General features: G+C 38.8%; 1 protein-coding gene across 9 annotated transcripts in view; it reads left to right on the forward strand.

The window, feature by feature from the left end:
* foxp2 (forkhead box P2) overlaps window positions 1–13,158 on the forward strand; it is a 113,384-nt gene that overhangs the window by 47,932 nt on the left and 52,294 nt on the right. For 8 of the 9 annotated variants that reach the window (XM_067391646.1, XM_067391645.1, XM_067391644.1 and 5 more), the window contains one exon: window positions 3,784–3,961. The exons of the other annotated variant lie outside the window; for it this stretch is intronic. In XM_067391646.1, the coding sequence (XP_067247747.1) occupies window positions 3,794–3,961 (168 nt within the window). In that variant the 5' untranslated portion in view covers window positions 3,784–3,793. The remainder of the gene's footprint in view (window positions 1–3,783; window positions 3,962–13,158) is intronic. 9 annotated transcript variants of the gene reach the window in all.

Consider the following 13,158-nt stretch of genomic DNA (forward strand, 5'->3'; position numbering starts at 1 on the left):
CCCGTCTTTTTTCACCCTTCCTTGCAATGTTAGGATTCCGGGCACCTGAGCAATGCACTGATAATGACTAGGCTTCTTGGATCACAGAGTCTGCGTTTCCGATGCCTCCCTGAAATAATCATCAAGCTCTTTTTCAGGTCTGTTCTGCGCGTCCTATCAGGGGAGAGGGCCGCCGGTTTCCACGGGAGGGGAAAAATGAAGTGTGTCTCGGCAAAAGTGGATGATTTCTGTGAGTGTGTGTGTGTGTGTGAGCATGTGTTAATGTCACAGTTGCAGCCTCCGGTGCCCCTTTTCAGCGACTTGTATAAAACATATCCCGCGGTTTCCGAGCGCTTTAGAAGATGGAGAACTCAGAATTGTGATATCCGAGCTCCGATAAGAAGGGTGCTACATTTGATAATGAGGCAACATTTGCGGTTGTAAAATCAGATCAGCTCAAACGAGCATGAGTAACTTTACTCCTTCATGATGAGTGTGTGTGTATATGAGAAACATCTGGGCTATATTTGTGGCACACCTTTCTTTGCTAAACCCACCCACCCGAAATCACAGGCGTAGCCCTTGAATGCGTTGTCAGGATCCTGTCTGGGATTTTTCACCTGATGGAAAGGACAGATTTGCACAGCCTACGATTCGAGGGCAAACATTTACACAGCCAGAAAGGAACCGCACGCGTGGTACTGTTACAGTGTTTAAAGCACAAAAAAAAAAAAAACACAGCGAGAGAAGAAACAGATCCAAATAACATCTTTCATTCCAGAAATGGAGTGATTTGGTTTTTATCAACCTTCCTGAATACACACCAGCACAGATTTTTCCTTTAGATTATGACTGTTATCAAGATGATATGGGTAATAACGGCCCACAAGCTCTGTGTTTATCACAGTGACTCACTGAAATGTGTTTTAGGACTTGTCCAATTTTTCCGGTGTCAAATGGACCGGAGCCTTTCCACACTAGTACTATAGCGAGGGCTGTAAATGTTTTTCCAATAGCACGAACCTTCAACCCCAGTGGGTTTTTAGGAAAAATCAGCGTGTTATAGTGACAGCGGTCGGCCTCAAGGGTCAAAGACGTCCTACAATAGACTTGAACAAAGACAGACTTTGGGTGCTGGTTTTCTTCCCTCTCTCTCTCTCTTTCACTCTGTCCATCTCTCTCAGGCGGTACAGTACCGTACTAGACTCTCCTTCACTCAGTGTCATTCAGACACATAAACCCCCCCCCCCCCCTCCTCACGTCCGCTCCATCGCGTGGAAATGATCGCGAGCGAGGATGTGTTTCTAATTGACATTGTAATTGGCAGATTTGGATGCTGCCTTCAGATGGCTAATTAATTTATCTCACCGCTGTCATTAAGGTTAAAGCAGCACCTGATCTCTCTGAATACACTTTGCATACATCTGCATGAGCATTACGTTCAGTTAGACACCTACACGCCAGTTGTGGATCATGTGGATTTAGAGGATACAGTGTTAATAATGTGTGTTTCTATAATGACAGGATCAGTATTCCACGTCATTTAACCCAAAACCAAATTGAAAGGAAAAAAGTCTTTCTTTTTCTCTTCTTTATTTTTCAGATATTACATCAAAATGTCATCTGTTCTTTAGTTAGTTAAAAACGTGTGTTTAATTCCGGAAATAATCAGTTTGTCTTTTCATTGAAATCATATTTGAATTTCCAGAGCATAAACTGGGATTACAGTGATGCGAAATGTAATTTTAATTAGCTTTTTTTTTTCCAGGTTGGAGTAGGAACAGTGTCCTAAACTCATCCCTCACTTTTTAGTCTCCTTCATTGTGGCATTAAAAAACACTCCATTACGTTGTTCATAAAATTCGCGTAAGGCAATCAAGAGGCCCTTCTCTGAATATTTTAAACATGGGGCATGTAAAATTTATGCCTAATTTGAATACTTATTAGTCGCCTAATCTCTACGGCAGCTTTGTGTTTCTTCAGGAGAGATTCGTCAGCCCTCACACTGTGTGTGTCTCTCTCTCTCTCCCTCCTTCTTTCTCTTGGTCTGTTAATCTTTAAGCACTTTTGTTTGTTCCCAAGTTGTTTTTTGACCAGTGCATGTTGGTTAGGTGGTTTACTTTTTAAATAAATGTAAAAAAAAAAAAAATCCTTTTGCTGCTTGTTTCTCATAAAACACAAGCCGAGCCGTTAAAATGTCATTTTCTGATCTGAAAAGCAGCCGTGGATTAGAAGACTATGTCTTTGTTGTGTCGTGCGTTTGATTAGCAGTGTTCTTCTTTTTTTTTTTTTCCATGGCTCGGCTGTCGAGTTACTGTACGCTCTCGTTCAAAGATCGCTGCTAATTGTCCGTACGTAGCAGGTGACAAAATTGATGTGTTTAATCTGTGGAAAGAAGGATGGCAGAGCTGTCAGGGAAATAAATGAAAGTGTTGCTGGAAAAACGAGTCCCCTCTAAACATTACACGAGATTAGGGATATTTTATTGTGCATGCTCGCCATTAGCGTAATTAATATTGTTTATGTTTGAATGCGCTGAAATATGAGATGGCCCGTCGTCATTTTCTGAGAGAAACAAAATTTGTAAGGGGAAGAGAGGAGGGGGGGTTCGATGAATATGTGAATGACGGAGGAGATTGTGTGTCTGTGTGTGTATTAAGGCTCTTGTGGGTATATTAGCTATGCAGAACACACCTTGAATTGCGTTTGTTGGGTCGGACGATTCATTTATTTATTGCAGGGATCTCCACAGATCTTGGCAGGGTTCCTGTGAACATACACAACATTTATGCAGGGAAAATGATAAAACATTTATTACCAGAGAAGAGGTAATATGCATAATTTATGCTGTTTTTAGCACAATCATTAGTGATATTCGTGAAAGATTTTTTTTTTTTTTTTTGCATCCACCACTATCCCCTGTTTTCATTTCTAATAGATGCCAGAGAAAATTAATTTAATATCTTTTCATTTATTTGCCAGGGTAAAAATTGACGTGTGCGATTTTTGTTCTGTTTGAATTTGGTGTTTGAATTTTAATTGTGCTCGGCGGACGCTGCTAAATATACGGAAATAATGAATATTTGAGTATGTGATTAAAATAAAAGGGAGGGAAAGAACTACCCTATATGTGACATAAGTTTTTTTTTCCCCTCTCCTCATTTGACTAGCAGGCAAATTTTATTTTGCTTCAGCTAAAAGAAAAGACCATTATATCGTTCATCACAGTACAGAAGCATGTGATTTGTAATTCCCCCTCTTCTCCCCTCACCTCCTGTACCAAATTTTAATTTTGCATGATTAGCTGTGCGTCATTAAGCAACTCCGTTCAGTCGAGACGCAACGGGGATATTTTAAGACATTCGAACAGGGGGAAAAAAGGCTGTTTCTCTTACATGTTATATTTCAAACATGTTCCTTTTGAAATCATTCACACAGTATTGAAGTTACTTGGATTTATTTTTAAACACCATGTGATGTTTATCTGTGTGTGATGGTCAATAGGCAAATAAAAAATGCAATTAAAAAAAGTGAAATAATATGATGAAAAATCAAAAATAAAAGGCAGGAAGAAACGTGCATCTCTTTGTATTGCTTCATTTACACAGTGAATGCATAATTCCACCCCCTCCCCCCGTTAAATGCTTTAATTTGCAAAGGGAGCAGGGGTTGATAATGGAAAGCTTTTTTTTTTCTTTCTCGCCCCCCATTTTTTCTTTTTCTCTTTTAACCCCCCTTTTTTTAGGAGGCAACTAAAGGGGATTGTAACAAGAGCCTTAACCGGTGCCTCTTAATCACTTCTAGGTATTAAGTCATGATGCAGGAGTCGGCCAATGAGACAATAAGCAACAGTTCAATGAGTCAAAATGGAATGAGCAGCCTAAGCAGCCAATTAGATGCTGGCAGTAGAGATGGAAGATCAAGTGGGGAGACGAGCAGTGAAGTAAGCGCAGTCGAGCTGCTGCATCTGCAACAACAGCAGGTAAGTTGCGTCTCTCTCCCCCCCGTCCGTTGTCATCCGCCGCGCTCTGTCTCTCTCTCCCTCCCTCCCTCTCTCTTCCTCTGTCTCTCTCTCGCTGGCTTCACACAAGACTCAGCAGGCAGCTATTTGACTGACAACCTTCAGTTGTGTACATTTAGACAGGAACTGGACTTTTATTGTTTTTTTGCATTTTAGTGCTTATTTAGTGTGGTGTTTATTTAAGGTTAGTTTTCGGTTGTCATTTTTAGTTTTGTGGCTGTGGTTTTTGACTTGTTTTGGAGGTGTGTTGGTGATTCTGTGCAGAAGTGTGCCGGCTGAGGCCGTGCATGTATGTTTTGTGTGTGTGATGGGTGTGAAGTACGGAGCTTTGCTCATGTGTCTTTGTTTGTGACCACTAGAGGGCCTCCTCATTTGACTTCAGCACACTTTATGGGCTGCTAGGAAACCTCGTTCACTCCAGAAGCCTCAACTGACCAGTGCATGTTGTATTTATGTCAGTGTATGCATAGGGGCTGTGTGCTTGATTATTTTGACTTTTAAAAGCAGAAATGTTGCGTGTGTATATGCTCGTATCTCGGCGCAGTGAATGATGGGTTTGACAGCTCACCAGAAGAGCAGCGTGAGGTCAGGCTGAGCTCAGGGATAGTCTGCGGGCGGTGTGGAGTGTGTGTTCACTTATTCACTCACAAGTGTGTCACTGGATGTGAGTATGTGTCTGTGAAAACAGAATTTGTGATTCCTCAGTCATTATTTGCATCATTTTCAAGGATTTAAACACTTTTTAAACACTTTGTGACTGTTTATGCACCATAAAATGCTTAAAATGACACAAATAAAAAGTTTAAAAACATATTTTTTATATTTCTAAATTATACTTCTAATTTATTTTTTTGAGTATTTAAATAAAGCGTGTTTTTTCCTTGCTTCATCTTGAAGTTTATAGCCATTAAATGACAGCTCTTTTTATTATATGTGTGTGTGTGGCTCAGTTCTGGTGACAGCAGCTGAAAGCAGCCCATGAGCCTGTGGGTAAGACAGGATCAGTGTAGCAGAGTGAAGTGTGTCCTGCGGCTCTTTGTGGGCCTCTCCGAACGAACACCCCCCTCCCTGGCCACCCTCTCCAGCTGGTGATTACAACAGCACCCCCAACTCACGGCCTCTCCTCCCATTCATCATCACACTGGCCGTCTCTCTCACTCTCTCTGTGTCTCACACACGTGTCTGATTGGGGTCAACCCCCCCGCTTTCTCATTACTGACTTCTGTTTTAACCTGCACACTTCACCGCGTGTGAGACAGAGGTCAGTGTTTGGTGGTTAACGGTATGCTCTTCAAAAGTGTTTTTGTAAACAAAGCCATTATTTATTACAGTTTGTTCATATTTGTGAATTGTTAGTAGATTGTTTATTATCATTAAACCTATGAAATAGTGTTGAAATGAACATCTCAATTTTAGTTTTATACTAATAAGTTTAAATGTGTATATTAAAAATGAATACATATTAATTTGTTATCATGATAAATATAAACAGATTGAAATATTAAAAAGTAATGCATTGTTAATATGAATTACTTATTGTAATTTATAATGAATGTAAAAATAGATGTTTTATATAAAATATTTTGTTTATATTACTGTAAACAATTAGAAAATATAAAAATAGTAATGTTATAATATAAAAGTACAGTATACAAATATACAATGAATTATTTGTTGTATTTAATGTATATAAATTATTTATTCTAAAATAAAATAAAAGTAAATAAATATAAATTATTGACTATAAAATAAATTGTAGATTCAAATTTGTCTTGTGTTGCCAATAAAATACATAAGCATCTAACCAGTAGTATTATTATTATTACTAGTAATAGTAGTTATAGTAGTAATATTTTATCCAATACTATTTTTCAAATAATCATTGTTATTTCTACGATTTTTGTCATATTTTTAAATAGCTTTTATATTGCATTATTAAATTAGATACAGCATTGCAAAAAAAACACCTAACCATAAGTATTAAGGTTGTTTATTTTTATTGTTATGATTATTTTTATTATTACTTATTGTTAGTTTAACAATAGCTAATAGTCATAAATAGTTTAACAATAACAAATAGCATTATTACATTGTAAAATTTAATTTGTATGTTATGGTTGTTGTCACTTATTTTTAGTCTAACAATAGCTAATAGTCATAAATAGTATAACAATAACAAATAACATTTTTACAATAATTATTTAATAGTTCATTTATAATAATGATTAATAGTATTAATATTATTAGTAGTATTATTCCTGTATAGCTGAATATTACTTGAATATTTTTTGTGTTATCTGTCTTTAGATAATCTGCACTAAGAGTGGAAGAAAAGGGCAGTGTAAGCAGAAAGAGTGAAGAGAGGAGAGATAAGTGCCATAGAGACAGTGGAGAGAGTGACAATGTTTCACTTACAGAGAGCGAGCGAGAGAGTGCAGACAGACACATTGAAATGAGTGGGCCAGCTAACAGGCCTCGGGAGGCTTTTTAAAGGGAGGCCAGGTGCTGTTAACTTCACACACTTCCTGCACAGTTCCCTCTTACACACGCCACAGTCAGAGAATTCCTACACATCTGCCTAATAACCACCTAGATGTGTGTGTGTGAGTTAGATAGAGAAAAATGAAAGAGTCCAATTAAAAATAATTATTAGTTATTGTTAGTAATATTTTTGTGTATTTTTAAACTTTCTTACTAAGGAAAAAACATGATTATTTATTTATGATTATTTATTTTCCCTTCATTTTCTATCATTGATTAAGGCACTAAATAAAGACCTTGCACATTTGAGCATGAGCTTTTATAGTGTGTTGTGGCTAATTTTTGTTTTGCCAGAACCTTTTTTTTTATGCAAGAAGTATAGCAGCGCTGTTTGTGACAAGAATGATTGCCAAGAACATGGACTTCATTGATTGTAGGCTGTTGTTAAAGGAGCTTTTAATGTTGTTATATTAATAGCAGTGCATGTATACAAGAAGGTTTGCATTGATCTGTAGATAATGTGATGTGATATAATGGAGCCTCTAGATGATTGCTCTGGTTTAATAATCTGTGATTGTATGGATTTATAGTGTAGTTAGCCATAGTCTGCAAATGAACTTCCTGTCTGGAGAGGAAGAACTCTGTGGAGCATCAGTAATTTTAAAATCCACCGCCTCCATTCATCAGAATTCGATTATAAATTCTACAGTAGTTTATAAAACATATTTTCATTGGGTCTTGCTGGATTTCTGTTGTTTAACCCTCAATATGGTTTCTGCGCTTTTTATTAGCCACACTTCCATATGCATTTACGAATGTCATGTCCAGAACTGTTCATTTTATATTTTTTTCCCACCACTAACAGCAATTGTTACAGGAAGCGGTGTGTAAGTCGCTGGCCCGGTGTAAAAATGACAGCAATTAACCCGACATTTTAGCTTGAGGAGAATTTAAGATGAGACGCCTGACAGCCAGTGTCAGCCATATTTTCCCCGTCTTCTTCAGGTGTAAGAGCAAATGAAATTGGAGGTAGTATCGCAGTTGAGGAAGCCACTTGGGGAGGAGGGAGAGGGTGTCCATGGAGAACAAATTATCTAAATAGGACTTATTTCGCACTTATTTACTTGCATTTGCACAAAAATCTTTGCGAAAATGAAGAAAACACCTGGAAAATAACCTGCAATAGACCATAAACAGAAGCATAACAGAGGAAAAAACAGTGTGCTAATTGATATTCAATGAGTCTGACTCCATCATCACCCCACAAACACATTAACACACATGCATGCGTTCAGAAGAGGTGGGAGGAGGCGTCTCTAGGGGTCCATTGACTGTCATTCAGGAGGGGAAAGTAACAAAGTAACGCGGAGACGCCACACAAACAGCCAGTCTCGCTTCTGTCTCCCCCGCCGTCCACCGGGAGCTGCGAGTGCAACATCTTCAGGCAGGGTGATGACGGCTTTCGCCGCTCATCAGCCAAATAAAAGCCCCTCTGATGCAAATAGCGCTTTGCCCTTGAGCATAATTTAAAGCAGTAATCACCCCTGGAGTCTCTTCTGTGCAGATAGCGAAAGCGAGGTGACTGTCTCATTTACACTCCAGCACAAAGAAGCTCATTAGCTTTATCACACCGGCCCGAGACTCCTCCACTACAGTGTGTAAATAACACACACACACACACACATACTGTTTCACCAGAGCCACCTTTCATAAAGCTCTCAAAAAGATCAGTGCTAGAAACAAAGTAAAATGTGTTTTATGCACTCTCGATGGTTTGCTGTTGTATTTTACGGTTACCATTTCACTATCAGCGCACATTGTAGACGTTGAGCTTTGACATATAGAGGCGTGCTGCCTCTCGCGATGACACTGCAAGATATAAGCCTCGCCGTGACTGATGTGCATGCTTGGTTCCTCCCCAGACGACAGCAGGCATTATTCTATTATCGCCACAGAGCTCAGATCCTGGAGTGGTCACTTGTGTTTAGGCCACATAACATGTGGCTGTATGGAATTTACAGTGCGCCTGCAGTAGTAACTCCATTTCCCATCGGCCTCTCCAGAGACCGGGCGAAATGTCAATCCGTGGCTTTGAAAGAGAGATTGAGCGAGGGACAGGATGAGGAGGAGGGATAGAGAGAGAAAGGAACAGAGTGAAATCTGCTGGAAACAAACACTCATGAACATTGCTCATGCTTGGGAGGCCCTAGTAGCGTCATGGGGGCGAAACACAGGTCAAAGATGTGCACAGGTGAAACACACACGCCTTAGAGTTATAAATGATATAAGCCACGCCTGCACATTTAATCAACAAGGGAGATTTTATGTAACAAATGTTTATGTACTGCAAAGGTTCCCATTTACCAGTGCTATATATATATATATATATATATATATATATAATATATATATATATATATATATATATATATATATATATATATATATATACACTACATTTTATATGCTTATTTTATTCTTTTGTACACTTTTTTATACATTTTATTTTATACTTTATATGCATAATAGTTTATTCTACATTTTTCTATAGAGTTTTTGTAACATTTATAAATACTCATGTACTTGTTAGTGTACTATTTATATATTTTTTAAATTTAATTTAATACCACTTTATTGAATCAATAGTGGAGAAGGTTGGGGGCGAGTGGGTTATTAAGAAATGACATTTCCCAGATTCAGACTCTCCTTGACCCCAACTGGGCACCATGGCTCAATGTGTTAGCACAGGGGCTAACCATTAGGCCACAACTCTGACCAGCCGCTTGTGTTTAGCAATTACATTTAACCTCTGTGTGTAAATAAAACTCCAGCAGTCGGTCGGTCAAGATCAATGACCACTTCACATCTCATTTCCTGCTGTTTTGATGTTTCCTAACAGCCCTACCTGCGGAAATTAACGACACTGAAATCTATAATGGCCCTCAGGGCAGAAGCCTCCGCCAGAGACAAAAGTGACGTACTTTCACTGTGGATTACACCATCAAAAAACTATTTAAAGAATGTGGAGCAGGTGCTTATGGGTAGTGTAGTTCGTTGCCCAAATCTTGTGTGGTGAGCAGAGCAGTGAACCGAACATTGTATTTCTTGAGGCAGGTGATTCAGAGAAAGGCTCCCAGAGCAAGGAATCTTTTAGAGTTGCCTTGAACTCAAACGCAATAAAAACATGGTGAGGAAACTGGAGCATCCTGAAACTCATCCTCCCAGTATCTCTGACAGCCTATGACACCACAAACCATTTAACAGAGCTTAAAAAGCTCACATATGCAGATGCCCGGCATCTTAAGCTGACAACCAAGAGGCAGGATTTTCTAGAAGGCAGCTTTGGAGCCTTGTGAATTTAACAAGCATGTCTAGTATTACAGTTTCTCTCCGGTTTATCCATGAATAGTAACAAATCAGCCTGTGAAACGCCTGCCTGGGGATGTTTGTATGTGAAGGTTTTCCGGAACAAATATTAAAATGATGTAAATCTGGTTAAGGAGTTGAGGGCTACGATTGCCAGAGCTGTTCTCTCTCCCCGTTCCTTCCTCTCTCCCTCTTTCTATTTACTATGCACAAGGTAGTCAGATGTTGCCACTCTTCCACTTGAATATTTGAATTCCATAATGCTGAAAGAGTGCAAGCGAGAGTGAGATCATATGAGTGGTGTCTGGCCTGGCTCATAGCTCACTGCCCCCAGACTGAATACATATGTAAGAGACCCTCTCAGCTTGCGGCTCTTCAGGGCTTTTCAACAAATGCTGTAAATAAGCCCGGCCTCAGCTCGCAAATACACAAGAGGCTTTTCAAATGCACGCATGTGTCACTTAGCCTCGGCTTGCAGGCTTTCTCAGTGGGTGTTATTTCTGGGGGCTCGTCCGGGTACATTTTTTATCTTTAAAGTGTAGGATAGATGCTGTATCCCCTCTCTGTCGCTGTCATTTAGGCCCGAACATCTCCATCTCAAGCCAGAGAACAGTTGGGAACGTTAGCACGTGCAAAGAGCAGGAACTGGCGACATACGGCACATTGTGTGTGAGAGGGATTGAGTGAACGCAGCGATAAGGAAATGCTGTTGTCGTATGCAAAACATGAATTAAGGTTGTGTGCGAGGCTTCATGCTTGATTTGACGCTAAGCTGATATTGCTTTCATGCTCAAATCTTTCAATGCTACTCCATTTCAATTGAAATGTGATTGTTATTGCTAGAGGTATTTACCAGAAGTTATTTGATGCATGAATTTGCCCACTAGGTATTTCCTCAGTTGTGTGGCGACATTGGGTACTTGACTCTGTTTGACTGTGGTTCTCTGAGCAAAATAAGTTTAAGGAAGTAATTAGCTATGTTGCAGTGATTATTTTACCACAATTAAGTGGTGTTAGAGAGCTTTTATAAAACATCAGCAACAGTATTATGATTAGATCATGAGGCCAAGTATTTTAGTTCATTAGCTTAACTGCATGATTTTGGTTGTGCAAGTGTTGCCTATTTTGATACTTGGTTCATTCAGTCATATTTTATATCCAGAACTCTGTTATGTAATTATATGTGATACACTGGATAAATCCTTTTTGAAGTAGTATATAAAACAAAGATTAATGGAGTAGGCATTACAAGTTACATTATTACAAATTACATTACGTATTACAAGAAAATACTATTTCATTTTTTTCTAATTCAGAGTTTCATTTTTAATTCAGTGTGTTTCTTGTAATTTATTTGTAATTATTTGTGAAATTTACTACAAATTTCAGTAAAAAATGGTTTCAACATACACCAAACTTTTTCAGTTTATACTTCATCTTGTATACATTATATTATTATTATTTGTGGTTTACGTTGCCAAGCACACACATTCTTACATTTAATTTTTTTTTTTTTTTTTATGTAGATCACAGTCACTTGTTTGTTTTTAACTTTGGCTTAATTGTCTAGTTATGGTCAAAAATGTTATGGAGGAAGTAGTGATGCTTTAGGGATGTTCATCAAAGCGTAGAATAAGGGGGGGAAAGCGAAAGAAGGAGGGGGATTTCTCTCATGGTCGAACTAAGTGAACGACATTGTGATGAATTTTCTTGTTAGGAGAAATTACATCCACTAAGTTGAGCTACCTCAGCATGAAATTGAAAAAGAAGCATTTCTTGGCCATTTCCATTCTTGATTCAATGAAAGATGTAGATTAGCTGTTGGGAGGGTGAGGGAACTACAAAAGTATGACTTTGTTCACGCTAGGTTTGTGAAATAAACCACGTAAAATGGCATATAGGCCCGTCACAGGGTTTGTTTACGGGAGCGAGTGTAGTCAGGCAGTTAGCCAGCTGATTATAGCAGATACATGGCATGTGGATACACAGAGCGGACGTGTTTGAGTGAACACGTATGTTTATCTGCGCATTGAATGCATCTTAATCGCCGCACATCTAGGGCTATGTGTAACAATCCAAAGCTTTTTGTAATCAGCCTGAAGAACAGATCTGTCTCTCTCTTTCTCTCCCGCTGAAACGTTGACTGATAGGCGCTGTGTGTCAGGAGGGAAGATAACTCTACCCCAGCTCAGCTCACTCAAAAGGTCAGGCATGCACTGTAATTGGAATATTCACAAGACAAACGCCGCAGATCGCTGGCACACATAGCCAGGAGGGCCCGGGGCCCCAGTGCTCCATCAGCGGGGAGGATTGACGGAGATGCATTGGCCCACCACCAGCTAGATGTAACACTATTAACTCCACTGATCTGCGGCACAGCCCGACGCTCATTGAGATGGGCCGGGAAGATCCATCACCCAGGCTGAATGGACTACCGGCCCATCGCAAACTAATGACAGTTGAGCACTCAGGTAAATGGACTGAAAACAATAGTTTGTCTTCACCTGGAGTGGCTCATGCTCTTGTAACCCGATTCCATTTTGCGGTGATCATTTTTCCTGCACTATTGAAAAGCGATAAAGCTGGAGCACCATTTTTGAGCTTCCTTTAGCATGTTTTTTCAGTGGGAGTAGAAACCACATATTGTTCTACAACACGACATTTGTGGTTACTGGTTAGTTGCACGGTAATCAAAGGTTTGTGCTTTATGTTGAAGGTCACAAAGGGGCCAGTCAACCTTGTGGGTACCAGTGTATAAGAGCTCACCATGGACCACACACACATGCTCAGACATGTACTATTGACTTTCATATTGCTGCCAGGAGGGTGAACAGGGAATATATACATGCACACAATTACCTACCTCTCCCTTGTTTTTATGTGAAGCTACACTCAAAAAAATGCTGGCTTAAAAACAATAGTTGAGTTAAATAAAATTACCCAGCACGATGGACAAACATTTAATCAAATCACTGGGTTAAAACAACCCATTTCTCAGGGTTTGTCCATTTTAAACCAAACTTGGGTTGTTTTTAACCCACCATTTTTTAGTGTAGTTCTGATTATTACAGACTAATCCTAAACATACATCTAAAAGAAAATGGTTTCAATTTTTAGAACAAAAGAGACATTATTTACTTAATTTAGGAATATTTTTCCAGTTGAATGCATTAAGTTTTGCTCATGTGGGCAATGAAAATTTGAGTATTTCTTTCTTTCTTATTTCATAATTAAATTATATGTTACATATAATGAAATATAATATTGTTATTATTATTATTATTATTTGTTGTTGTTTTTGTAAATTATTA

Source organism: Chanodichthys erythropterus, chromosome 8 (genome assembly GCF_024489055.1).
Source record: "Chanodichthys erythropterus isolate Z2021 chromosome 8, ASM2448905v1, whole genome shotgun sequence".
Lineage (NCBI taxonomy): Eukaryota > Metazoa > Chordata > Actinopteri > Cypriniformes > Xenocyprididae > Chanodichthys > Chanodichthys erythropterus.